Below are 26,546 nucleotides of genomic sequence, written 5' to 3' on the forward strand. Positions count from 1 at the left end.
ATTTTATAATATTTTTTTCAAAGTAAGTAAAAGTAAAGAAACAGGCAGGTTTATCTAATTTAAAAGTAGGTCAAACTGACATTTAATTGATTTCAAGCATATTCAGAATTTAACCGGGGTCATTAGGATTGCATCTGAGAAACAGATCGGCCACCACAATGGCCTATAAGTTACATTATTTTGTTTATATTGTTATACAGCATTTAATTCACTAGGAAAGTCCCAATGAGCTGGAAAAATGCAAGGGAGACAAGGCCAAGATGGCTGCACGAAAAGTTGCAGATACAATAGTAAAAAGATTCAAAATCAGACAACAGACAAAACAATACTAAAACAGAATATTACACTTAAATAGATTCATGAATTGAAATCCCTTGCGCAGACTATTCCTAGTAACTGGAGCAGAAACACTACAGCTTTCTGTGAGTTCTGTCTCCACATTGACAACATATAAATGCCTTGTAATTTGAGCTAATGATTGCATATACACACGTCTATCATTTGTACACGTTTACTGTGTTTGACGCCGCGCTTGCACATCCGAAGACACCGCGATGTCCTGACAGAATGTTTGAATACATTAACGGGTTTTCTCTAAAGGACACCTGACAGCGCAGTTGAAAAGTTCACCACAATAAAGATAACGGGGCGGCAACGACTCCACTGTGTCGTCTAGTTCATGTTTACGCACGTTCGAAATTAAAAGAGTGATTGTTGGCACCATTTTAATCACCGGGTACTTTAAAAGACCTATTAGTGTATCTATTAGACACTTGTCTCTGACACATGGACAATTTCAGGCAAAGCGTAAGCCGCCTTCTTAGCGACATATTGATAAACTGGCATTGATCCTCGAGCAACCTCAGAAACAACCCCTGACATTATAGAACAGTTGGATGGAGCAATAGTCCGTAATGGCTGACAGGTAACGTCTGTCTGACTGAGTAAACACATCCTTGAGGATATCCACTGGCATATCCTAAACTCATAACGATGACAATCAGTGTGTTTATGAGTTCCTGCTCTTTACGTCTTTATAAGCCGTATAAAGATCCACCCTCTTCCTTTCTTATCTCAACACAACAGCTTCAACACATCTCACACTCACGCTGTGCTCCATTAACAAAATCCTTTTCCATGAGGATGTTTAATCGCCACATGATATATAGTATCAGCACAACATGGTGCTTCTAATTATGAAGAATATGTTTAATTAAAAACCCAGAATGCCTAAGGGCAACATATCTCACACTGATGTATTTGTATTGGTCCCCATCAGACCTGTCTGTTTCAATTAAAAAAAAAGGCAAATACCACACACACAAAAAGTTTATTTGGATAAAAAAAAGTATAATAATAATATATTCAAATATAGTTATATATGCCATTCCCAAAGGCCTAAGCTGACAAATTAAAGCGAAAACCAGATTAGCAAACACATCTAAAATATGTATTTTATTTTTCATCACCTGTGGTCTCATTTGCTATTTCGTTCTTTAACATTTTTGAAAACCTCTCCCTGTGTAGTAAACACAAGTCTGATAAATCCCCACTATTCAAAGCGAGATATGAGTTAATTCATATCATAACTGTAAGTCAACCTGAAGATATATTAGTTGTGATGTAATACCTCTTTTATTTTACACACGGACAAAAGTTTGATTAATGGTTGAAAAACAATGACATATATGAGAGGACAGGTACAAGCAATATGACAAGCAAACACCGCATTGTTATGCAAGAACAGCACGGTGAATACAACAAATATCTCAGGCTCCCTTACTCAATAAGTCTTTATAACTGCAAGCCACAAACATTAACAATCAGTCTGCACATTCATAATAGGTTTGCTGTCTTTTGCATTATTTATTCATGGAATTAATTAAATAGCCTGCATGGTTTTGGAAACTAAATATTGTACGTTATCGATTATTCAAACACTGCGCTTTCTTTCAGAGAGATAAGCGCCCTCATTTAAGTCGTCATTTGAAGAAAAAAGAAGAATAAATGACCATAAAGCTGCAGAGAAGGGATTTTTTTAAAATGACAAATAAGTATGGGAAAAGTTATTTTATTTGTATGTGTGAGCAGTTAGTTGCATGTGTGTCTGTGTGTGTGTGTTTGTGTGTTGTCCTGGTGGCTCATGTGATGACGTTAGGGCCACGGCGCCCTGTCCTCTCATGGACGTTGGAGATCTTCAAGGCGATGGCGATGAGAGGACCCAGCACCACCTGCAGTGAAGAAATACATCACAACGGTTTTTTTGTATTGTTTTTTGTATTTTTCAGCAAAGATAAGGAATAGTCTTTCTGTATCTTTGTACTGCATTGTTTGTATTATGTATGTTACACCTTTGCTCAACTTTCTTTTGGATAATCTGGTTACATTATTTATTTTTAGAAAAGAAATACATCCATTTTGCATCAAGTCAAAAACTATAATTGTATATATACCGGATGTGTAGATTTGAGTTATTACAAGCATCTATAGAGCCCATGTGAATTACATAACTATGAGATTACGAGAGCATTGGTCTTAACATGGAGGCTCTCACACTACGTTCCAGTGGTTAATGCGTCGTGTGAGTTTGGGGCCTAAAATCACGGTGCAGATAAACCCATAGACAGATTGCCCTATGAAAACAGTTTTTGACTATGATGTCAAGATTTGTTTGTCAACTAGTTCTTGTTACTTGCTCGAGATGATTCCTTCAAACAAGATATTAGCGATGAGGACGTGAGTTTCCTCCTCACAGGTGCACAACCTGAGCTATGTGCAGCTAAATATCTCGAAACAGTGAAAACACACATTAAAATGTCACCAACATTGCTCAAGAATGATATGACATGACTCAGGAGTTCTGTGTCATGGTGTTGTTTTTAATGCTTCATCGCACAGGGTGGTGTGATGGACTACATCACACACACCAGCTGTTATACCATATAGTGTACCATAGTATAGTATAGTACACAAACTGTGAGGAGTTGCTGTGTATTGGAATACAAACACACACAAAAGTATCTGGAGCGCTTTCAGCCTCGCGGACGTGTTGTCTAATCATGTGCGTCGGTTACGGGGCAGAATTCAATTCATAATCTAACAATAATGATGGATTGCCCAAGGGTTAAGTGTAAGTCACATAACACGGACGTAACGAATGTAATGACGTGGTGAAACAATCCATTTTACTGACTGAAATGTGGCAACTAACTCGTTCAGCTGTGTTTAAATGTAAGGTGATCCATACTTAATGAATGGATCCACTTTTTGTAAAATGAGAAGTGGGGGGGGATCTACAAGTTGACTTTGTGATATCACTTTGAAGTTGAATCAGTTGATAGAGGAAGACTTTAATAATGTGTGTGCTCTCCCATATTATTTACATTTATACACCTGAGTTAAGTTTGAATGATGGTAACGCTCAAACGCAAACGTTGATGCTCAAGTGAGCAAGCTAAAGACATCGCTGGTTGTCTTTTGACAACCAGAGGGCACACAGGGTCATAACCTCAGTAAGCACGCATTGTTTGATGAAGCTGGACGATCTCGCCGTCATGACTGCATCTTTACAACCCCTGAGTATGGTTAAAGTACACTAACCACACAATAAGCTAGTGTTGCTAATCACTTCAAAGTCTTCAGGTCAACAAAATGGCATTTCACAGCTTTGACTGTATTACCGCCTCAGTATCTGCACCTATCTGCAGAATTTGTTCTTGTTGTTCAATTCAATATGAACCACTGAGCAAAATTACACGTCAACTCAAATGGCTTCTGGGAGGGGGGGGTGGGGGGGTTTAATACCAAAGAAATGATGATGGAAATTAATAGCGTAAAGAAGGAGAAAAAAAAAAAGGCTATTTCATCCAAAAATGATGCCAGCGGAACAAAAACAGGCGAGATGATCGGTTGTGTGTGGCAGTTTTCATTCATGTCGTTTTAAATATTTAGCAATAGGAGTCTGAATAGTATCTCATCACTCAAAGAATAGAGCGCCAGATGTGAATCTATTATCTATCTTATATCCGGTCTTATAGTCTACAGAATATAATATATACAGACAAGAGCACTGTCATCAGAATACATTACTTCTTCTACTGTCTCATATCATTCAATAAAGATTTGATATTGTCTTTTTTTATGTGGACTAGAATGGCAGAATACTGCATAACAAAAGACTCATTTTGGTCATTTAGGTCATTGTCAGGTGACAACGCCTTTATGTGCACAAACATTCAGAATCTCTGTCTCAGAGTCTCAGCCACACACCGACACAGATCAGACACACAACCCCACTCGTTCTGTACCTGCGTCTCTCTGTTGTGTCTCTCGGGGTCTCTCTCGAAGCTCTCTGCGTAAATGCGGATGGTGGCACCTGTCCCTCCACCGCTGCCGCTCATCCGAAACACTAGGCGGGACGCATCGGTGAAGACGATCCTTAAACCCTGGAAAATATACAGAACAATGTTCACGTTATCAATTGTGTTGTGTGTATTTGTATTCAGCGCTTGATAAATTATCAAAATGACGAATGGATTTGAATGGACATTGTCCAACAGAATCCTATTAGCACTGCTTAAAGAACCTAATTCTACATATTACTTAATAAATAACTTCATCACACAATACATATCTTTTAGTATTTAATGTATTGAAAGTGTATAAGCTCTTATAATTAAAATATGATCATAAATCATTGTTCAATAATGCAAATTGGCAATACTGCTAACATGAAATGGTAAGGAGTCAGGAAAGAGAATAATTCTTTAATGTGCAGTAACTACAAACATCCACTAGATGTCACTATGTGATCTGTTGGGACGGCGTGTAACAAGGAATTATTGTTCCCCCCCCACAGTAATTTCTTTAAAGTTATGGAAGATTGTAACTACTGCTAGTGCTCAGTGCTCATCGAGGATGTATTTACACAGTTTCCTTCAACTTCTGACACCGGAGAACAATTTCACAGTTGAGGTTAAGTTCAAAGGGTTAACAGTAGAAGCCTACTGAACTCTTCTGAACACAACATCTCTGTTTTCAAGAGAAACAGGATATTGTTGCATTGGGGTAACCAAGCACAACTTCTGCTAGCTGACGTAAGCAAGATAAGACTCTTTGACTAATGGCTGTGTGATGACTTTTATCTGTCCTAAATTCCACTGTGCCGCTTCCCTTATCCCGTTGGAGCAAAAGACAAGCTTTGGGAAAAGACAGCAATGTGTTTTGAGACAAAGCAAGAAGCATAACTAAGTCAAATGTCCCAAGGGCTTTAATAAAACAAACTTTATAGACACTTTTTTTTTTTATCTGACAGTAATTGACCAAAGAAGTGCTGTCAAAACATTCATATCATCATAAGGGCTAAAGAAATGTAGACTACTACATGCGTCTTGATATTCACAAATGATGTGTTGTTTATTCTTAGTATAGTATCGAAGAGTTCAACACTATTATGAGATTAGAAAGTCAAGTGGCTGTGACAGTGACCCCATGACAGACGAATACTCCTTTTCAAACTGTGACTCTGCTTGATAGTTTTTAGACTTATGGTCTTAATAAAAGTAAAGTAAAACCCGTCCTCATAATGAGTTTAGCTAAGGAGTGTACCACGTCAGAGTCCAGGTGAGGAGAGACAGTGATAATGAAAGATGTCCGTCCGCCTGCCTGTCTGTCTTTCTATTTGTGAGTGTGTCAGCTCATCTCTAACAATAGAGAAGCAGTTATCAGGAGGCTGACTAATGCCTGTTAAAAACCATGTCCGCTGTAAAGTTCAGAGTTCCCTGAGTGGAGCGCATACCAGCCACAGTGTGTGTAGGTCTGTCTTTGTCTATCTATTTAGTCATACAAAGGCAAAATAAAGTACATCTCACCTGAATTTGATCTGTTTGAATAGATAACAAGGGGGAGAAAGCCACGGCTAGCCTTAGCTATTAGCTAACCCTAAAACTACATTTACTTGTTCTTTTTCCTTGGCTGTTTCCTATGGAACATATATATTTTATAAACTGAAATCTTGTTCAGTTTGTTAGTTCAGTTATTATACTAATGAAGCCATAGTCTTAAAAAAAAACACAGCTAAACTCTTGCTAAGTGTAGCTAGCTTCATTAGCAAATCGCAGTAATATCTGTCTCCGATGTGACCGATGTGATTTCTTTGTCTTTTTATTCCCATTTAAATGTATGTTTTGGATTAAGTTCAATATAAATATCAGTACTATACAGACAAACACATAACATATATGTTTAACTTCCATAACTGCAAATGAGCTAAACTAAATATTTCTAACTTTAAACAACAAAAAAAAAGAATTTCTTGGTATACAGTGCAGTGTATTATATAGGTTATATAGCAAAGATTTATATTCATCCACTATCAGTCTGATATGCAGACGATGCAGAATTAGTTCAGTAGTCGACGACAAAAGGCTGCCATGCCACTGCTGTGTAAATCCTCCATGCTTTGTCTGTATGTGTGTGTGTGTGTGTGTGTGTGTGTGTGTGTGTGTGTGTGTGTGTGTGTGTGTGTGTGTGTGTGTGTGTGTGTGTGTGTGTGTGTGTGCGTGCGTGTGTGTGTGTGTGTGTGTGTGCATTTATGTGCCAAGTTGTCCCCCCTTTAAACACACTTGCCGTGGAGAGGCTGCAAGTGAGACGACAGCTGATATAATTCTGTCCTGGTAGGAATGTGTGCTGTACTGTAATAATACACACTGGGGCGACTGGGATGCTGAGGATTTTCCTCTGAGGTTGATTCACATTTTGGGGTGACTGACTAACTAGCTGTGGGGCTGCTGTAACCATGGTAACACAGAGAAGTATTCACAGCGGGACCTTTATTGGTGTTAAGGTGCATAAGGTGAAGCGGACGGGCGGATTGTCGGCACCACTTTGTCGACAAAAACAAGTGTGAACATGTGAAGGCCGTGCAGGTGTATGCATGTGTTAACACTTGTGCACAGGGACAACTGACGCACAGTGGTTACGCCAAAGTGCACAATATATGTGTGTATGTGTGTACGTGGTATCAGGCGGAGCAGAGGCTAAGAAGTGTCGACGCCAGGAATGAGTCTCCACACATTTCTGGGCAGAACTGAGGGAGTCAGCTGGGTAAACCTCACAGACTGTGTGGGGGAGGGAGAGAGGAGGTCATATGGCCGAGGAACTTATCAGCGTGTGTGTGTGTGTGTGTGTGTGTAAGTGTGTAAGTGTGTGTGGACATGTGCTGTATGTTATGTGTTTATGCATATGTTTATGGTTTTAAATTAATGATATACTCTCATGTCCAAACATGGAACGTCTCTAATGAGACAACATTGAAGCTTAGTGGGTGGTCTAGCTCACAAGAGGATGAGGAGTGAGTATGTGTGTTTGAAAGGGAACATAGAGATGGTGTGTGTGTGTGTTTGTGTGTGTGTGTGTGTGTGCGTGTGCGTGTGTGCGTGCGCGCGCGTGCGTGCGTGCGTGTGCGTGTGCGTGTGCGTGTGCGTGTGCGTGTTTAAGATACTTTCGGGTAGACCCAAAAGTATCTGACTGTTTTTTTTTACTTTTCTACACAAAGAAAATAAGACATAAGTACATCTAGATTTGAGTTCAAGCGAAGATATTAGAAATATTTCTATAACTATATCTAAGTTAAGCGGCTATAATATCACTGTTAAGTCTATCTGTACTTTATGTATTATGAAAGTAATACTCCTTTTCCACTGCTCTAACTTTACTATAAACATTAATTTTCCATGTTCTCTCTTCCCTTTCTCATCCTAGACTGACCTGGTTTCGAGCCACTGTTCCATCCACGGGGTCGATGTACTCGAAGTTGTCCGCCCTCTCCACGCTGTATACGTGGTCTCCCACGGCAAACTTCTGGCTGGTGAATGCTTTGTCTGAGATGACTGACTCCAGATCCCTCATCAGGTAAAAGGCTGAGCGTGGGTCCAGGCCTTCGTAATCAAACCTGACAAGAACCAACAACACGAGCACATGGATGCTTAGTAGCTCACTTACACGCCAACCATACACAGAAAAGGAAAAGTTTTCAGGAAAATGATTTGTCTTACATAAACATACATTTTTACAGCATTGCTTTTACTTAAAATGGCTCTAAACTGCAGGAGACAAGGGTTATCCGAGTGATTTGTCAATTTTCCTTAAAATGATGACAGCTGTTTGTGTTTCGTGGACTTTTTTGGGATCTGGTCCCTGGCCTGTCCTGTATTGGCTCCCCCATCTTCATGTTGTGGGAAATCTACATCAAATTCGGAACGCTCTCTGTGGGAACATGAAAAGCTGCAGCAACTGTCAGTGGGAACATTGGTTGCAGGAACCATCAATGCCTGTCACAGGGGAGAGGTTAAAATAAGAACAACTGACAACCAGTGAGGAGGACTGGAAGAGAAATGGACGAAGGTGAAGGCCTTGGAGACATATTTGGCTTTGCTTGGGATACAAAAGATTGAGACTTTTGGGAAAACATAAGTCAATCTCAGGGCTTGTTGATTGAGATCAATTCAATAATGATTCAAACAAGGAAAGTAACAATGTAGATGGACCAATAAAGAGACAAATGACAGGGGGGAAATGAAATCCCTCACCGAATGCATTAAGAAAGCACAGCTCCATATTCGGCTGATTACCTGCAGAAATAGTTGCGTCCAAACTTGGCCCAGTGTTCTCTGACAATCTGCTCCACACCCTGTTTCCTGGCGGCTAGGATGGACAACCACACCAACACCGACCACAGACCATCTTTCTCACGAATGTGGTCTGAACCTGGAGGAGAAAGAAAACACCCAAAATAAGACAATAGAAATAAATTCAGGACGGTGTAATTGATGTTTTTTGGTGTCACTAAGCTATCTTTTTATTCACATATTCATGTTTGTTTTGTATTGATTTCAATATGTGTAGTACACAGACCCCCAGAAGAGATTATGTGTCTAATTATTAAGACATTTAAATCCTACATTTTCAGTAATTCTGAGAACATCGTAGGCCGCCCTTTATCTTCGCTGAGCACGAATACGCATTAGAGTACTTAGTGAGCTTTAGAGGCTGGTAGGCTACTATACAGAGCCAAGCTCGCTGCTTTCACCCGGTTTCCTCATCTTTATGCTAAGCTAAGCTAAGCCAAATGTAAAACAGTAGTTGGATTTAGCTTAGTATTCAACTCCACCATATGTAACAAAAGGTCAGGGAGAGTGCTTGTGCTTGGAGATGAACCAAACATCCCCACACACAAAAAAATGTCTCCTGCTGCCCACACACACACACACACACACACACACACACACACACACACACACACACACACGCACACACACACACACCAAGAGAGGAGTTGTTCACACCCTTGGTCAGCCTCCTTCACTGGGGAGCTATCACTCTGTTCTTGAAAACAGCTGCACAGTAAAGGTATCTGTTAAGGGGGCACTTTGACATTCTAATAAGATGGAATATGTTCGTAATGTTTCCGCGGCAGAGCTTGGAGCAGAAAACAAACTCCGCGGTTGGGTGTCATTTGAAGTTACACACATATTTATTTCATGAGAAGGACATGAAGGCATCATTGTGTCTGTTTTATAGCATGAACAATCCTTTGCTTTGGTTTTCTCCACCAAACACTGACGACATGAAGTGTACTTTCTTCCTCCGGCTCTAGCAGTATACAGCTGTTAGGAAACCGACAGTTGTCATTATTTAATCCCCGTCTCACTGCCTGTCTACTTTTATCTCACTCTCTGACACAGAGCGAGACAGAGTAGAACTTACTCATCCACTTTCCATACCACCAAAGAGCAAACAGGACATTTCCTACGACACTGTTAAATGTTTTTCTCTGTACTGTAAAATCGTATTAGCATAAAGTACAAGAACGCTTCTTAAACAATGTAATGCTGCAACACGGCAGTCCTAAAGTCAGAGCTGTCGATATCCCAATGTTTGTGTTTTTAACTAAATGTTGCTATTGTTTTTTCAAAAGACATTAACCCGTATTTGTTGAAAGCATTACATTCTGAAGCTGGCAACCATCACAAAACCTCCCAAAGTTACACAGCAGAGTTTGACAGAACTGGCAAAATGTACATGTGCAATAAATAGTTCCTGCTGTGTTTTCCTGAATAATCCGTATGAGGGTTCGTAAAGAACAGGAGTGGTGTACAGCTCAGATGATTTACTACTCAGGACTCTCGCTGAGCTTTTGGCCTTACATGGGTAGACAACGAGTAAGCTCCCATAGTCCTCCGTGCGCTCTGCTCCTTCCATTTATTTTCTTCCTCGTCAATACTTCTCATATTTGGACTTTCCCAACTCGCTCCCCCTCCCTCGTTCCAGCTTTTCTTCAATCTTGTTCATACCTACTTACAATTTTCTTCTCCCTTGTTCCCTCGGTTTTTTAAGAGTGAGACATGATCTTCAATTAAAAGGATGAATGAAGACTGAATGTCAGAGAGAAGATGAAAAATCGAGAAAATGTGAAGAGCGGAAGATAAAAGTGAAATTAAAACAGCAGTATAATGTGTATTATGTGTGCGCGCACGTTGTTTGTATTTTTTGAAGGTGTATGTGTGCGTCTACATTCACAGAAATTGCCACTGAAGGCCTGTCCTCATGTTGCAGTCATTCAGGGAGGCCCGTCTCCTTTTATAGCAGAAGAATGGGGATTATTTACACATGCAGTCAGGGTCACAGCCCTCACATCTATTACACAGCTCTGACCGGAGCTACAGGCAGTCAGGATGCACTGCTTACAACCCGAGACCTGGAACAGGCTGCTGAGTGTGTGGAAAAAAAGATGATGCAGGTTTTACACAACCCTCCGGCTTAGTTAAACTTATTTGTGAGGATAAATCCAAAGCAAACAGTAAAAGTATTGAAATGATAACTCAAAGAGTTCTTTGTCAACATCGTGGTTTACATCACCACTTCCTGGTTCAACTTTGACCGGAGGATAGAGGGTGTCATATACTGTACAATTTGTGATTTAAGGATATATAAATAAACTGGACTGGAGCTCACTGTACAATAAAGCGGGATGACTACATTTCATCTGTGTTCACTTTCAGTTTTATCTCAAAACAAAGTGGTTTAGAAAATCTGGCTACGCTGTTGAGACTGATATTAGCGTCGCATGAAAAAAAAACAATCCCTTATTGATTTCATTGGGACCACGTTGCCGCCTCAGGTGTGCTGTGACAAAAGTGACACCGCAAAAAAAGTTGAAGCTGGCTCAACCTTTCCAGCAACGCAATGCAACATCATTAGGCAATGCGCCGTGTTGGGCCCATTCCTGAAGGATAAAACAATTTCCACTTTTGAATCTTTCCACAGTTGTAAAATCCTGTCTTTATTCAAACCGCTGTGCGGTATTATGGACTCTGATAAGCTATTAAACCCATGGCTCTAACTTCAAACCTCTCTGGTCTCACAGTATCTTAAACATAACTAATGCAGCCAATGAGATCCAATTTGTCAAGAACTTTTCCTTTAATGTAGAGACACCATCACAGTTAGCAGCAGCGGGCTCGTGCAGTCTTCTAGCGACGGCCTTGTTTGCAGGAACCTCAGCAACAGTTGCTGCTGAGGGGAGGGGATTTCTCAGTCGCACACACACACACAGTCACATTTTCCAAACAGGTCCGGGGATTTGAATCAGTGACCTTCTCCACACGAGCTAAAAGGCTACTCCTGCTTTGTATCTGTATTCATTGGATTTCTGTTTCAATGTCACGGAGCATTGTCTTTATGAGTGGAGTGTGTGTTTGTGAGTGATTGTGCAGAAGAGATCGTACCTGTCCCAAAGCTCTCCTCGCCGCAGAGGGAACAACGCCCAGAATCCATCAGGTTCCCGAAGTACCTCCAGCCCGTGGGAGTCTCGTACAGCGCCAGTTTCATGGCCTTGGCAACCCTACGAGCATACAGAGGAAAAACAAAGCTAGTATGCACACACACAATGTATTTATCTCTAATATCTAACGCCAGCCTTTCTCAGTCCTGATTCAGAGATATAAACAAACCTCTGACCTTTTGAAATAAACCAAACCAAATGTTGTATGACCGGTGTAATCTGCCAGCAGCTCATCCAATAACTTAATAAGGCAAAGGCAGCAAGAACAAAGTGAGTTAACCTTTTAGCCAATGTTTGCTTTGAACCTGAGCCATGGACTCGCATTGGGGAGAGAAGCAGAGGGAGTGTGTGTGTGTGTGTGTGTGTGTGTGTGTGTGTGTGTGTGTGTGTGTGTGTGTGTGTGTGTGTGTGTGTGTGTGTGTGTGTGTGTGTGTGTGTGTGTGTGCGTGCGTGGATAGATGTGTATGTTGCGGTGAAGGTGAAGACAGTGCAATATGTGGGAGAAGAGGCATCGCACAGAATCAGACAAGAAGGGAAAAGGGCAAAGACAAAGTCTAATAAAACTTGTCAGTGAAAATGTACAAAAGTATCTGGCTGAATACAACGGAGTTACAGTAATATTATTACAAACTAGTACATTTTGAGAAAGAGGGTTGACACATTTGGATAGAATGAAAATAAAATAACGTAATATCAAATAATAAACAAAATCAGCAGCAATTAAAATAATTAGATCTTGGCACTTCGACATGGAGCCGGAGTCCCACGTCCTCTTCCAGTCGGCCTCGGCTCCACTCGCATCAACTGAAAAGCTTTTCACTTGTTTTTTTGTCCATATTCGAAACTAAACTCATAATAATCACAACAACCAATGCCATTCAGTAATATTCAGTAATAACATGTGAGTCAGCCACTGGCACAGTGTCGAAGCAGTGCCGCGGGCAAGGTCGTAGCTCCAGTTAAGGACACCGAGGTCATGTCCTGATGGGTGTTTCTAGAAGGTTTCACCAACCTTTGGTAGAATTCACATTCTACATGTGCAAAGTATACACGGAGTATTTACTAAAACTGACCAGCTTTTTAATAACCCATACCTGTAAGGGCGCTTTAATCAACATTTCATTAATAGGAATAGTTTAAATGACCTTTTGAATGTGAAAGGAGTTTCACGTCGTGTTCAACCCGCAGAGGGTTGTGTATATAAGACCCTGCAGTCGCCCACAGCTCTACGAAGCATTTCAGCAACTTCCATCTCATTGTTTTCAGTTTACGACCCGCAACTGTTTTGGTTCACTCGTAGCGCTCTCATAGCATAGTGACCAGCAGCAGCATGCAGCAGCTGTTCTCAGCAACAACACAAAAGCTCAGATGAACCTACTGGGCGCTATCGACTCAGCGGCAAGCGGCCGGAAAAGACAACGTTAGCGACTATCCGCTAAACATAGCGGAGCATTTAGCGGCTATTAAGATCCGGATGTTTTCCTCAGAAGCTAATAAATAAGTGAGTATTAAGTATTCATCATCATAGCTAACAAATTGATCATGTCAACTGGATGAACGTGATGTGTTTGTGTTGTCTTTGCGCAGGATTAGCCAAACAATCTCTTCACGCAAGTTTGAATGGCACTGCTTTTCAGTGTAATAAGAATACAAGATATTTTTCCCCTCAAAGAGATATCCAGATAGTTTGGGTGGGGAGTTGGGGGGGGGGACTTTGAAACTGTATTTTGACTGCTGTGTATTGCAATTTCTTTCAAAAAAAAATGGGGGTGATGTTTCTCCGGAAGAATTTTCCCTCAGTATTTCTGAATCCTGACTACAGCCCTAGCTCCTCATGGGAGCTGTAGTTGTTGAACGTGCTTTGTCATTATGAAAACGAGGCTCTCGTATTTTTACTGCTCAGTGTAGTAAGTAATATATTCCCATGTAGCTTAGATTATGAACAGAGAACCAAACTAAAATGTTTCCTCTTTTCAGAAAAAGTGGCTAAACACACGCTGCATGAGAATATCTATTGTGTCTCAGTGAAAGCAATCTGTATATATTATGAACGTTACCATTTCAAGCCTGCTTGCAGATTTATTTAGCATGCAACAAAGAAGACTGCCCAGTGTTCTGCCCAATCCCCAAGCATCGCTCCTCAACCACATCACCCACACCTCCTCAGTAACTTCCGAGAAATGTAAACACAATTCCCAGGACTCGGCTAAGAATGGCTGGGAGAAACATTCAATGCAAAAAAAATTGTTGTTGCTCACTAAGAAATAAACATGTAGATCTGTCGATCTCAAAATACTTTACTGTGGGATGCTGTTGGAATTCACAGTGCAATATATGTGGATGTGGGTGGGTTTCAATGTTTTTAAGTGGTCTTACACGTCCACACAACCATCATGCACATAAATAAACTCCTCAGTGCCCAGCATCGTTGTTTACAGGAGAATGGGATGGAATACCAAATAAGAGTAACTTCATTCCCCTCTGGGGAAGCGAGAGCTGGAACGGAAAGCCTGGCATTCCTAAAAGAAAACAGAAACTCTGGCCTGTGATGTTTTTGATGGCACGTACACGGACAACATAAGCACTGAAACTGACCCCACCTCCTCCATTTGTGTTGCAAGTGTCAGGACAAAACAACGTGAGAAATGTGAGCTTTAACTGAAAAACAACGTTAAGCCACTAAAACACAAACTCAGAGAAACAAGCACAACCAATGATCATGGCATTGGTCAAACAGAATCGCAGTCTGGTTTTAGATCCACTCGAATACGCTTCCTTTTGAACTCAAGAAATGGAGGCAAATACATACAATCATACTCAAACACATGCTTATTTATTGAGATACAGTACAGTGTTTCAGGCCGGCCAGGCTCAAAGGGTTCTGCCTCTCTCTCTTCACAGGCTTTGCCAAAACAGAAAAAATGCTGGCAGCCTCGGGGAATAAACTTGGAAGATTTCTATTTATGGCTGTAATCCCCCCATGTGTAGGTGGGACCGCTCAACTGTAAGGCTTTAAGGTCTGTTAATGTCCAATTTTTCACACCGGTAGAACATCAATATCACTGTCAACAAATGTGCCAAATAAAAGTGATTATGATACAAAGTGAATTTAACAAGGTTTTGAAAATGAATGTGTCTCTTCCGGTGGTGCACATTAGTTTCCATGCGGTAAGTACGGAAAGTAAGTTTATGTTTCGCAGGACAAGGCAGTTTGATATCGCAATAAAAAAACAAAGATGCAGGGTCACTTGGATTCCTCCTGCTCTTCATGGTACAGCGGCTTGACAAACTAAAGATGCACGATGTGCAAGATACAATGGGTTCTCTTCTAGATAACAGAATTCAAGAAGGACAAATTCAAGAAGGAGGGCCCGTTGTGAATGATTTTCAAACAGATAGATTGTGACAAAAAGGAAAATACAAGGATAAAGTTCACGATCTAATTTCGATTGGTCCTTGGTTGTGTTGCTTATCAATTTACAGATTCTGTGCATGTTATGTGTAATCGTCCGTCCTGTTTTGTATGGAATAGAGAAAAAAAACACTTTACATGTTATCCCATGGCTTGTTCTATGTTCTTCATCCATGAATCAAATCAAAATCACTGCAGCGAGAGATGAGGCTACTATGACCACAAAAAAAACCTCTCCTGTCTGTCTGATGAGATCCAATTGAACAGATATAGAAAAGGTCTGTCATGAGAATGGGGTGAAGGAGATTTCATGAAGAGCTTTGACCACCTCCCATCATCCTCATAAGGGTTACAAACTACCACCAGACTGACAGACACACACACTTACAGTTGATAAGTGTGTACTCACATGTACACACTTATCAACTAATATGTCGTTTGTTTTCTCTCCGGCTCTATCTTGTATGTATCAGGATATAGAAAGAAGTAATGTGAGGTATGAAGAAATATTGCCAGCTTTTGGCTTTGGCTTGATATTTTACCAAACATAGCATCCAGTGCCCTCTCGCCTCACCTCCCCCTCTGAAGCCTGAACTTAAAAGCTTTAAGCTGGCATTCGGACAAAAAGTGCAGCACGCTGAAGCTTTACTTGGGCTTGAAATATTCTTCTTGACCTGAACCAGGAACCTTCACTGGACTTCACCAAAAAAACTGAAATGAATACCCTGAAGATGTTGCCGTGGTGGCCAAAAACTGAAAATCCTAAAAAGTAAAGAACTTAAATCAAAGTTGAGAGGATTTCTGTAAATGGTCATCGCTGTTACCTACATTGTTTGGTGTGATCAGTATCAAAATACCTTCCTGGCATTCTTTTAAAACTATTTTCATGGGCTTTTCCAAAAGTGTGTCAAAACTAAATCTTCATCTAACAATATTATATCAGGGGGGAGAAACAGCTTGGTGAGTCAATATTTGATTTGGCTACATTCTGCACCTCGCTTCCTATCAAAATATTGGTGTATATTAATACAAAATGTGAACCAGATGACAGAATTTCTAATCCTTTCTTTGTTTTTTAGTGGCACTCAGCCTTTCAGCTCTACAAACGAACTAAACCATGGCAAAGAGGACACAAGTCCCGACCTATCCAAACTGGTCCGGTCAATCTATTGAGTTTATCATTTCTTACTTTGGAGTCATCCTGTTCCTCTCCACATGAGATAAGAGCTCTTGGTTGCCCACTGTGGTGCTGAAGCAGAGCATCTTTACTTTAAGGTCCCACATGGGAGTGCTAGTCCTGCCACTGTCGCAGCTTTGGGGGATGGCTGGTCATTCAGACGGGCTTCTCGCACCTCTGCAGGCCCTCATCTTGTCCTACTGAAGCAGCTGCTGTTCTTCAAAGCTGCCATCCGTCACACCCACCGTATGACGGGTGACCATCTCTTCTCGAGGAATGTGGACATGGATGGGATCTTTGCTTGGGAGCGTATACTATACAAATATCACACTACTAAATGGTCCAGTAGGATGAACATGGATCCATAAAGAGCCCACCCATGTTGTTGTAGCACATCCATGTCTTACAATGGCTTAAACATTGGCAGATGTGCAAAACAATGCAGTCTTTTGATTTGATCTCGGTCATAGTAACCAGCACAACAGAAATATCAAACAGCTCAGCTACAACACAGCATTTAACATTTGACCCCTCTACTTCGCCGTGCTAATCAAGGATTCAGAACAAGAGGCTCACCAGCAGCTCAGCCCTCTCTCCTCCCCTACATCCTCCCATCCCTGGGATGGTTCATGGAGAGGCAGATGTTTCCTTTACCGAAGTTTCCCCTCCACGCCTTCTCTTCCTCCGAGCCCTCCCTCCTTCCCTCCCTCTCTGTATCAGCCTTGACCTATTGCATTTGCACAGAGAGACACAACGCAGTCAGACAGCCGCAGCCTAGCCAAGACGTTACACCTGTACCTGTTACCGTCTGAATCCAAATGCACCCTCCTTGTCTCTGTCGTTTTACCGAATTCCCTCTGGACACACACACACAACTCCATACAGTCCATAAACCGCTACATTTATCAAGGCTTTTATAACACAGTTTGCTTGACTATGCATAAACACACGGCAGGGAGGGCCGCTCAGTCTAAACACTCTGCATGCAGACACACACAGGGGCCACTCGCTCTCCTAAAAAGGCCGACACTTGGGCCGACTCCAGGGTCCGACACAACCCTGCAAAGTACTTTGACATTCTGCTTGCAGAGACAGCGGTGTTACATTAGGACAGTGGTTCTCAAACTGTGGGGTGCGGAGGTATTACAGGTAGGGCTTGATGAGGAAAGGTAGATTTTTTTCAATTTTTTTATAATCCTTTATTAATTCCACAGTGGAGAAATTATTCTCTGCATTTTAGCCATCCTTGGTCATTAAGGAGCACTGGGTTGCTGCTAAGCACCGGGTGTTCAATGTCTTGCTTAAGGACACTTCAACATGCAAACTATGGGCAGAAGAGGGATCGAACCGGCGACCTTGTGGACAAAGAAAGTTTGAGAATTAGGAGCTTAAGTGGTGGTGATGAAGCTGAACAACGTGACCCTGACCTGCTACAAGGCCAGTAACTATCCGGTAAATGCTCATTGAATGGGTAGGAGTGCTTTGCATAAGCCCACATACCCGAGAGAATGTCAGCGAATATTGGGTTTAACAGGGAAATAAAATACAAAAATCTTATATAATGCAATTTATTTCTGACAATGCTCTTTGGAAAGCCCAGAGCGCGCTATTATCTGTAGTTTAGGGTATTTATCTGTAATAGACATCACACTGTAAGGTAATTCTACTTCTCAGGAGAGTGCACAACCGAGATTCCAGTAAATTTAATTTAGGCTTTTATCAATACAAAAAAAGGCCAAATGCAGAGAAAATAGACAAAGAGAGATAAAGGAGATGTTATTCGGCGTAAATGATGAAAAGGCCATTTCATCTACAGGAAGTGTGTGGGTGCGCTGTATTACAGGTCAATGGCTCAGGATTGTAGTGGGACATGTGACAATTATGTTTCAGGTCTCAGAGTGTGCGTATGTGTGCATATATGTGTGCGTATGTGTGTGTGTGTGTGTGTGAGTCAGAGTGATGAGGCGAGGCTGACATGTGAGCCATTATGAGCATAACTTTCACGCAGCTCTTCATTGGGATCCTTATGGTTCAGCATCATATGACACAGCCTTAGGCGAAGAGCAGGGTGTGTAGAGCAGGGTGTGTAGAGCAGAGTGTGTAGAGCAGAGTGTGTAGAACAGTGTGTGTAGAGCAGGGTGTGTAGAGCAGGGTGTGTAGAACAGGGTGTGTAGAGCAGGGTGTGTAGAACAGGGTGTGTAGAGCAGGGTGTGTAGAACAGGGTGTGTAGAACAGGGTGTGTAGAGCAGGGTGTGTAGAATAGGGTGTGTAGAGCAGAGTGTGTAGAACAGGGTGTGTAGAGCAGAGTGTGTAGAACAGGCTGTGCAGAACAGGGTGTGTAGAGCAGGGTGTGTAGAACAGGGTGTGTAGAACAGGGTGTGTAGAACAGGGTGTGTAGAACAGGGTGTGTAGAGCAGGGTGTGTAGAACAGGGTGTGTAGAGCAGGGTGTGTAGAACAGGGTGTGTAGAGCAGGGTGTGTAGAACAGGGTGTGTAGAACAGGGTGTGTAGAGCAGGGTGTGTAGAATAGGGTGTGTAGAGCAGAGTGTGTAGAACAGGGTGTGTAGAGCAGAGTGTGTAGAACAGGCTGTGCAGAACAGGGTGTGTAGAGCAGGGTGTGTAGAACAGGGTGTGTAGAACAGGGTGTGTAGAGCAGGGTGTGTAGAACAGGGTGTGTAGAGCAGAGTGTGTAGAGCAGGGTGTGTAGAACAGGGTGTGTAGAGCAGAGTGTGTAGGAGTCTCTACCAATAACTCTGTGATGTTACATCCTACTTCACATATCTAAGCTTTACTTGTAACTGTCAAACCCAGAGAGATCGCGATTGGCAGTGAGGTCACCTCCTTCATGTCTGCCAGTGCTAACAGTGCGCGCACGCACACACACACACACACACACACACACACACACACACACACACACACACACACACACACACACACACAAAGTGTGATGTTTACCACTGTAAATTATTACCTGATTTTCACAAGATTTAACTGTAATATTTCACAATAAATAACACTTTTATTATCAACTGAGTCTTTTAATGTGAAATCAGTGGATTACTATTAAACAGGATTTTTTTAGTTTGAACTTCCTGAAGTATAGTGCTATAATTATCTGATGGTTATTTTACTGTAAAATCCCAGCTCATAGCGCTCTAGCTACATACTACATACTACATAATCCAAAATAATTAAATGTTTTGACTTTGAAGTTAAGCTGTTATTTTAATATTTCAAAAAAAAAAATACAATTTTCACAATAACCTGTTGTGAAGTAATGCAACAAGTAGCGAGTATGTAAAGGTTAAGAGAGCGAATGATGTTTTTCTCATTCAACCGTTTCCACTTGGATTAAAACAACGTGACAGACTCTTCGCCAAGAATCAAGGAAACTGTGATAAAGGAAGTGACGGCATCACATTCAGTTTAAACAAAACCAAAACATATACCGTCAGAAGGATTGGAAGTTTTGCGAAAGTCCAGGACTGACAATATTACAATGAACTACATGTCATCATGTTAAAGTTTCATGTACAATCTGACCGTTCTGCCTGATTGGCAGAAGACAACCATCAAAAAGAATATACTTTGATAATGCAAAATATTTGATTCTTAAGAGACACAGTTGCAGACGCACACATTCTTCTTTTTATATTCTTCAGATAGGAAACCCTCAAGGCTGATTTTAGGCTGATTTATACTCGGGTTTTACGCAGAGACGCAAGCACGCAAGACACGCATGGCCGACCTTGCGTGGTCAAATCGGCCATTTTGCGTGCTTGCGTGCGTCACCCCAAATTTCGGACTATCCGTCAAAGCGACGCGAGCCGTACGCAGCCCAGAAGGCTGTGATTGGTCCGCTAACCGCATCCTTTCTGGCTCTCGCATTTCCGGTTTCACAGCATAATACCGCTGTTTTTTAAAGGCATAGGAGAAACACGAACAATAGTTCCCGTTGAAGAACGTTTGGCTGAACAGGTCGACAAATATGAGCATTTATAAAACCCATCTGACGGAGTGTCAGGACACGTAGATGGAGGTGAATTCCTGGAGGGAGATATCGGTGAACGGCGGCGTGCAGGTCGACTCTTAAACCGTCGTTGCGTCACCTGCTAGTCTGGCGTATGGAAAACGCAGGGGAACTAAAAATCAAAACGAGTCCGTCAATCCGACTGCGTGGCCAGCCGCAGGTGGAGTTGCAGACGTATAATTCAGCCTTTATTGTCTTTCTATTTCATTCACCGCAAATTCAGAAAAACACTTGAAACACTTCATGAATACACAGTTTTAATAAACTCAAGTGATATTTGAAGTGAACTGAACACTGCATGAACACTGACTCTTTTCTGGGTCCCCGGTCATAACAAATGACAGATTTCCATTGATTTCCATTTCTGTGATGTGCCAGGCCCTCCTCCTGGCCCTGGATGATCACATCCTCTCACTCAGCACCCCTCTGCTCGTCTTACACAACGGACAATATTTATAGGCAGTGAGTAAATGTGTAAGTGTGTGTGGGGGAGTCGGGGGTGTTCGTATGTGAGTCTTATTCCTAGTGGGAGAGTCTTCATGAGCGATTGTGCTGCTGCAGGAGGAAGAAGAACAGGCAAAACCCCTTCGATCTCAAATGTCTACTGTCCAATAGATTTGAAATCCTGTTTGATCAATTATCAAATAACAATTGTACACCTGCTTTTGGTTTGCTCTATATGTGTTTGTCTTACGTCTTTGTCCACTTTGACTCTGATAAAAACACAGTGGATTTAAAACGTTGGTCCTGTCCCTTTTTAACCTTGGACTCTTTGGACCTACTGAGTCTGTGTGTGCGTCACTGTGTGTGTGTGCTGTACCTGTCGAGGGCCGTGCTGGTGGCCATACTCCTGGCGAAGCCCTTGACTCCCATCTGCCTGAAGTACGGCACGGTGGAGAGGTTGGCGGCCATGACGGCCACCGAGTCTGCCGGGTTCACGAAGAAGCCGTTTTCTCCGAGGATCATGTACCGGTCCTGATGAACAGCACAGAACAGTACAAGAGAACGTGAGTGGAGTGAAGTGAACCTAAACTTGACAGGGAATAAGCTGGGGGTCTTCTCACATGATGAAGAGAGCAAAACTAGCTTATTCCACATAATAATTCAGCATATAATACACACTTTAAATCCATTATGGTTGTAAATCTACTCAGCTAACAGTCGCAAAGCAAAACCATTGGGTTACGGTTAGATGTGTAGTTCTGCTGTAAAGACAAATGTTCGGCACAAATAATTGAAAAGCTTTTTTCCAACCATCACAATTACGTTGAGAAGTTGGGAAGATATTAGTTACGGTATTATGTAACAGCGAACCCAAAAAAAGACTGTGAAGACAGCGATCCTGGTGGGAGAAACAGAGCAGATATGACATAATTCTCCTGATGCAAAGCTAATTTACCCAGCCAAGGGTGTGTGTGTGTGTGTGTGTGTGTGTGTGTGTGTGTGTGTGTGTGTGCGTGTGTATGTATGTGTGTGTGAGTGTGTGTGTGTGTGTGTGTGCCATAGAAATGACTATTGGATGACATGGTGGAAAAAGTGAGCTGCTTGTTGGATCATTGAGGATACAGAATAATTCAGCCCCATTTCTTGTCTTCCTGTTATCAAATGAGCAAACAATAACAAATAAAAAATAAATAAGGCTCTCTCTGGTATCTATGGGTGGAGTCTAATGACACTGATTTAGTCATAATCGGTCAAAAATATCGAAATAGTTCACAGTTATGAAGGAACACGGTTGTACTTTGTTTTACCTCGAGTAGGAAACGAAAGCCCATTTTGGGGATTTGACCATCTAACTACAAAAAAACAAAGTCATTTTGACATACAAAAAGCATAAAGTGGCATTAAAAATCCCTCCAGACACGTTTCAAGACAGTACAAACACAAAGTCTCACCCCGTCGGCATCAAACGCAGCCCCAAAGCCAAAGTCCCCTCCCTTCATGGCGTCGACCAGAGAGGTGGCATAAGTCAGGTTGGGCTCTGGAGGTTGACCACCAAAGTCCTCCAGGGGGACACAGTTAGCGGCAGAGTTAGCGGGAGCTCCCAATTCATCACACAGGATCCTGCGTACATAGGGGCCCATCACTGGAGCGCAGCATGAGGGGAGGAGAAAAGACAGCAGCCGTTTACTCTCCGATAACATTTACAACAGCTCAACGGCTATGTAAGGTAGAGGATGAATGGTCCCACCTCCGTTCATGGCGTCTATGTGTATCTTGAGCTGATCTGGTCCCGTGAGAAGACTTTTAATGGCGCTGAAGTCAAAGATGTTTTTCAGCAGCTGGAGATACACCTCAACTGAGTCCACGATCTCCACTAGAAAGAACACAGAGAAGAGATCCTTAGCACCGGGTGGCAACGTGTTTGTTTGTATGTATTTGAGAAAGATGAAAACAGCGAGTGGGTGTCGGACCTCTGAAAGGTTTGAACTTGTTCTCCAGGTCAAATTCTTGTCTTCCCAGCCTGGACAGGTCAATGCTGAGATCGGGGCAGATTGCGTACTCCTCCAGCGTCCGGCTCACCTGGTGGATCCTCTCCATCACTGTGTCCGAAGATGGGCCTACCACGCGAGGAAGGACACGCATTAGTATGTGCCAACCGTCATTTCGGCGCAGTGAAAAAAAAAAATAGATCCTCGATCCACTGAGAGAATCCGAAAACAAGCGCTCACCTCCATTCGCCACATTGAACTTGATTCCAAAGTCTCCGGCGGGGCCTCCGGGGTTGTGACTGGCTGTGAGGATGATCCCGCCAATGGCCTTGATCTTCCTGATGATGCAGGAAACAGCGGGGGTGGACAGGAGGCCGTTGTGACCGATGACCAGGCGACCAATCTGCACAGGGCGGATTTGAAATAGGAGCAACGTCAGCTGCACATCCATCCAGCCGGTCACCTATTGTTACAATGTTTTCCAAGAAGCTGTGACACAAAATCTAGAAGAAAACTACGCTGACCTATAAACAAATCTAAAAGAGCTCAGGGGTCCAACTGGATCTAAAAGCAACACGGGCTCAAAGCACGGCATCATTCTACAGGTGACTAAGTGACAGGCAGCTTTAAAAAAGCAAAATGATCTGCCTCAAGAGGGTGCCTAAATAACAGAGCTGCACTCTCTATTTATAATTTGTATGCTACTTTTAAAAGCGGTAATACCACCAGCATCCCATAATTCCCCTGCATATCAGCCATTCTAAATAAAAGTATCCTCACTGGAGAGGAATTTATTCTCCCGACGTCAGTGTATCCTGCCAACATCCGGCATGCTGCTTGTGTAGATAAAGAAAAGACAAGGAAAGTGAGGGACTACACTGAGATGTGTCCTCTTCAAAATGCATTGAGACAGAATAGTAGTGTGTGTGTAACGAAGCACCTAATTGATGTGTAAGTATTTCCCACTACGATCCCATTGAATCCAGTAACCAGTGTAGTAGAGATCGTCTATGCATTGGGCGGGTCATCTGCAAGTGTTGCCTGACTTTTGGTTCGATGCCATATGACAGGGGATCCCCCCCAAAAGCATGAGGTTTGGCCCTGGAGAGGTGAAACGACGAGAGAGAGGCGGGGGAGGGGGGGGACATACGTCGGCAGGAAAATAGAGCAGGATGGATGGAAGTGCTGATAAGGCCGACATCAAGAGACACTTGGCCGGGCCAGCAGAAAAAAAAACAGACTGATCTCAAAAACAAATTATATTCCCTTCAGATTTTCCTTTGGAGCCTGTCCAAACCAATCACAAAGATCTCAGAGCAAGCGTTTTAAAAGTGAGCTGCGGGGATTTTCCTCCCCTCTGTCTCTCCCACTCGGTCTTCCTATTTTCGTTTATCTGCAGCCGACACTTGAGAGTTCACACGACGGGTGTGCGTGTGTCAATACCGCAGATTATTACTTTTCCCCCTCAAGTGAAGCGCTCTTGTCTGTGTGAGGATGAGCTCATGCGATAATGTGAGATAAGACTGTGATGCTGAAGCAAACGATGACTAACTATGCAATGCAAGATGGGGATTAACGTGACGCAATTGTACAATTTTAAAATACAAAGTCCAAATAAGCGGCCAAGGTTTTTTTTTCAGAAGTTGTGGAACAATCTGCTGAGAGCAGTTCTCATCCTAATACGTTACAGGTCATCTAATCTTTTATAGGATACATCAATGCCTCCCTTTATTTCTCTTTAATGGTGACCCCTTCATACAAAGTCGAGGTGATTGTCTGTATGAGTTGAGAGCACTTCAATGAAAGAGTGGTTTTCCACTTCTCAGACTTAACTTTTGTTGTACAAAAGACTTGAAGACATATACATATAGTATCTGACAAGAAAAAATAAAACATTAGGGGGAAAAGTAAACATAATTGTGTTCATTATTTTGTATTTCCTCCTCGTTGTGAACACCCTAAATACAAAATGTGATTATTTCCTACTGTATGGTAGAACATGTTCAGAAAGTTTAATTAATTTCCTTTTCGTCATTGCAGTGATCAGCAGCAACACAATTATGTCCCTAACTGTTCACTTGTAACTCTTATGTTGAATGTAACTTCTTCTTTTCCTCAGCAAAAATGCCAGACTTGTGCATGGAGTTGGGAGGGTTACAAGTCTGTTGATATATTGGAACAAATGCTCAGTGGGCCCATGTCAGGACTGTGGGTCACTCCCAACCCCCTCTCTGCTTATTCCTTACCCCATTGGCAGCTGCCATCTGCACTATCACCTCGGTGGCTGCTCGGCTGAAGTAGCGGCCGTCGCTGCCCACCACCATGGTGCAGCCCTGCCGGTCCCGCAGGTCGATGGAGGACAGCACGCTCTGGATGTAGTTCTGCAGGTAGTTCTTCTTCCCCTCGAACACCGTCGTCTTCCTCCGCAGCCCGTTGGTGCCGGGCCGCTGGTCGTCGAAGGGGGCGGTTTGGACCGTCACCACCGGGATGGGGCTCGTCTCCATCCTCCTCTGCGAGGACCCAGCGATGCGGGTCTTACTTACTGGAGTTCGCTTCTGCTGGTTTCCGACCACAGAGAGTTAAACAAGAAAAGTAAAAAAAAAAAAAAAAGCAGCCTCGTTGTCATGTGGCGGAGTTGGCAGCACAGAGGTGGGCCTGTGAAGTGAAGGCACAGTTGCTGTGTCCCTGCCGAGGGAGCAGTGACAGCAGTGACCCACGCAGGGATGAGGGGAAACACCCAAACAGAAAGAGAGAAAGAAAGAAAGAAAGAAAAAAAGAAAGAAATCCCCCCTCCCACGTCAATGTATGTGGACGCCTTCACAGCCGCATCCCCTCAGGAGCATTCAGCAGAAACTCTCCTCGCTGTTCGACAACTCCCCTCTTTTCCTAATAAGCCTGAACAACTGACTACAAGAGCAAAAAAAAAAAAAAAAAAGCAGGCAGGGCCAGAATCTTCAAGGCCCACAATCAGCTGAGCCTCTGGCCAAAAATAGACCGTTGACTGATGGTGGAGGGGAATTGTGTCGGGACCCTTTCTGCAACCGGACACTGGTGGTGTCTGTGCCGGCCACACCGCCCGGTATGAAGGCGTAAGTCGGGACTGTATCACACTTCGGGGGGTTATAAATGACTCTTTAACTTTTTTATTTTTCATTGGAAGCTGATTTGTTTCAAGGCTCTAAGGCTATCTTAACATCTCTTGCAGGATATTTGCGTGTTTGTGGGGCTTTTTATAAAGGAATCAAATCAGTGACACTGCATTTATTTGCTGCTACTCGAGCAGGTCAGGCCATCGCCAGAAGACTGCTGAAGTCTGCGTTATGTCTGCTCCAATAGCTGGTAAACAGCACCCCCTTGTGGTGGGATGGAAGAGCGCGTATGATGTTTAATAGAAACTGTATCTACTGTATCTAACTGAACAGAGGTTTTAATGTTTTTTAATGTTTATATATATATATATGAATAAATTAATTTAAATATAAATTAATTTTTAGCAACAAAGGACGAGAGCTGGTATTATCATTAACAAATAGTGGATGTGAGTGGACTTGACTGGACTTGACTGGGAGGAGGTGGGCATATTGTTTGCCTTTAATAATGGTGAAATATTATGACTTTGGTAAAGATAATTCAACTTTCTAAACCCACAAA

The 26,546-nt window shown here is 42.4% G+C and overlaps 1 protein-coding gene across 1 annotated transcript; it reads right to left on the bottom strand.

The window, feature by feature from the left end:
• Positions 1 to 1,319: 1,319 nt before the first annotated feature.
• pgm5 (phosphoglucomutase 5) lies at positions 1,320 to 25,791 on the bottom strand. The gene is made up of 11 exons (XM_068605080.1): positions 25,142 to 25,791; positions 23,136 to 23,298; positions 22,878 to 23,024; positions 22,655 to 22,780; positions 22,359 to 22,549; positions 21,284 to 21,438; positions 11,787 to 11,902; positions 8,631 to 8,766; positions 7,768 to 7,951; positions 4,308 to 4,445; positions 1,320 to 2,231 (listed from the first exon to the last, which is right to left on the bottom strand). Exons 1-11 carry the CDS (start codon positions 25,397 to 25,399, stop codon positions 2,142 to 2,144), a joined length of 1,704 nt encoding a protein of 567 aa, XP_068461181.1. The 5' UTR covers positions 25,400 to 25,791; the 3' UTR covers positions 1,320 to 2,141.
• Positions 25,792 to 26,546: the final 755 nt, after the last annotated feature.

The sequence above is a fragment of the Clinocottus analis genome, unplaced genomic scaffold, assembly GCF_023055335.1.
Source record: "Clinocottus analis isolate CAN_PGR_092001 unplaced genomic scaffold, fCliAna1.0.p SCAF_7, whole genome shotgun sequence".
Classification (NCBI taxonomy): domain Eukaryota; kingdom Metazoa; phylum Chordata; class Actinopteri; order Perciformes; family Cottidae; genus Clinocottus; species Clinocottus analis.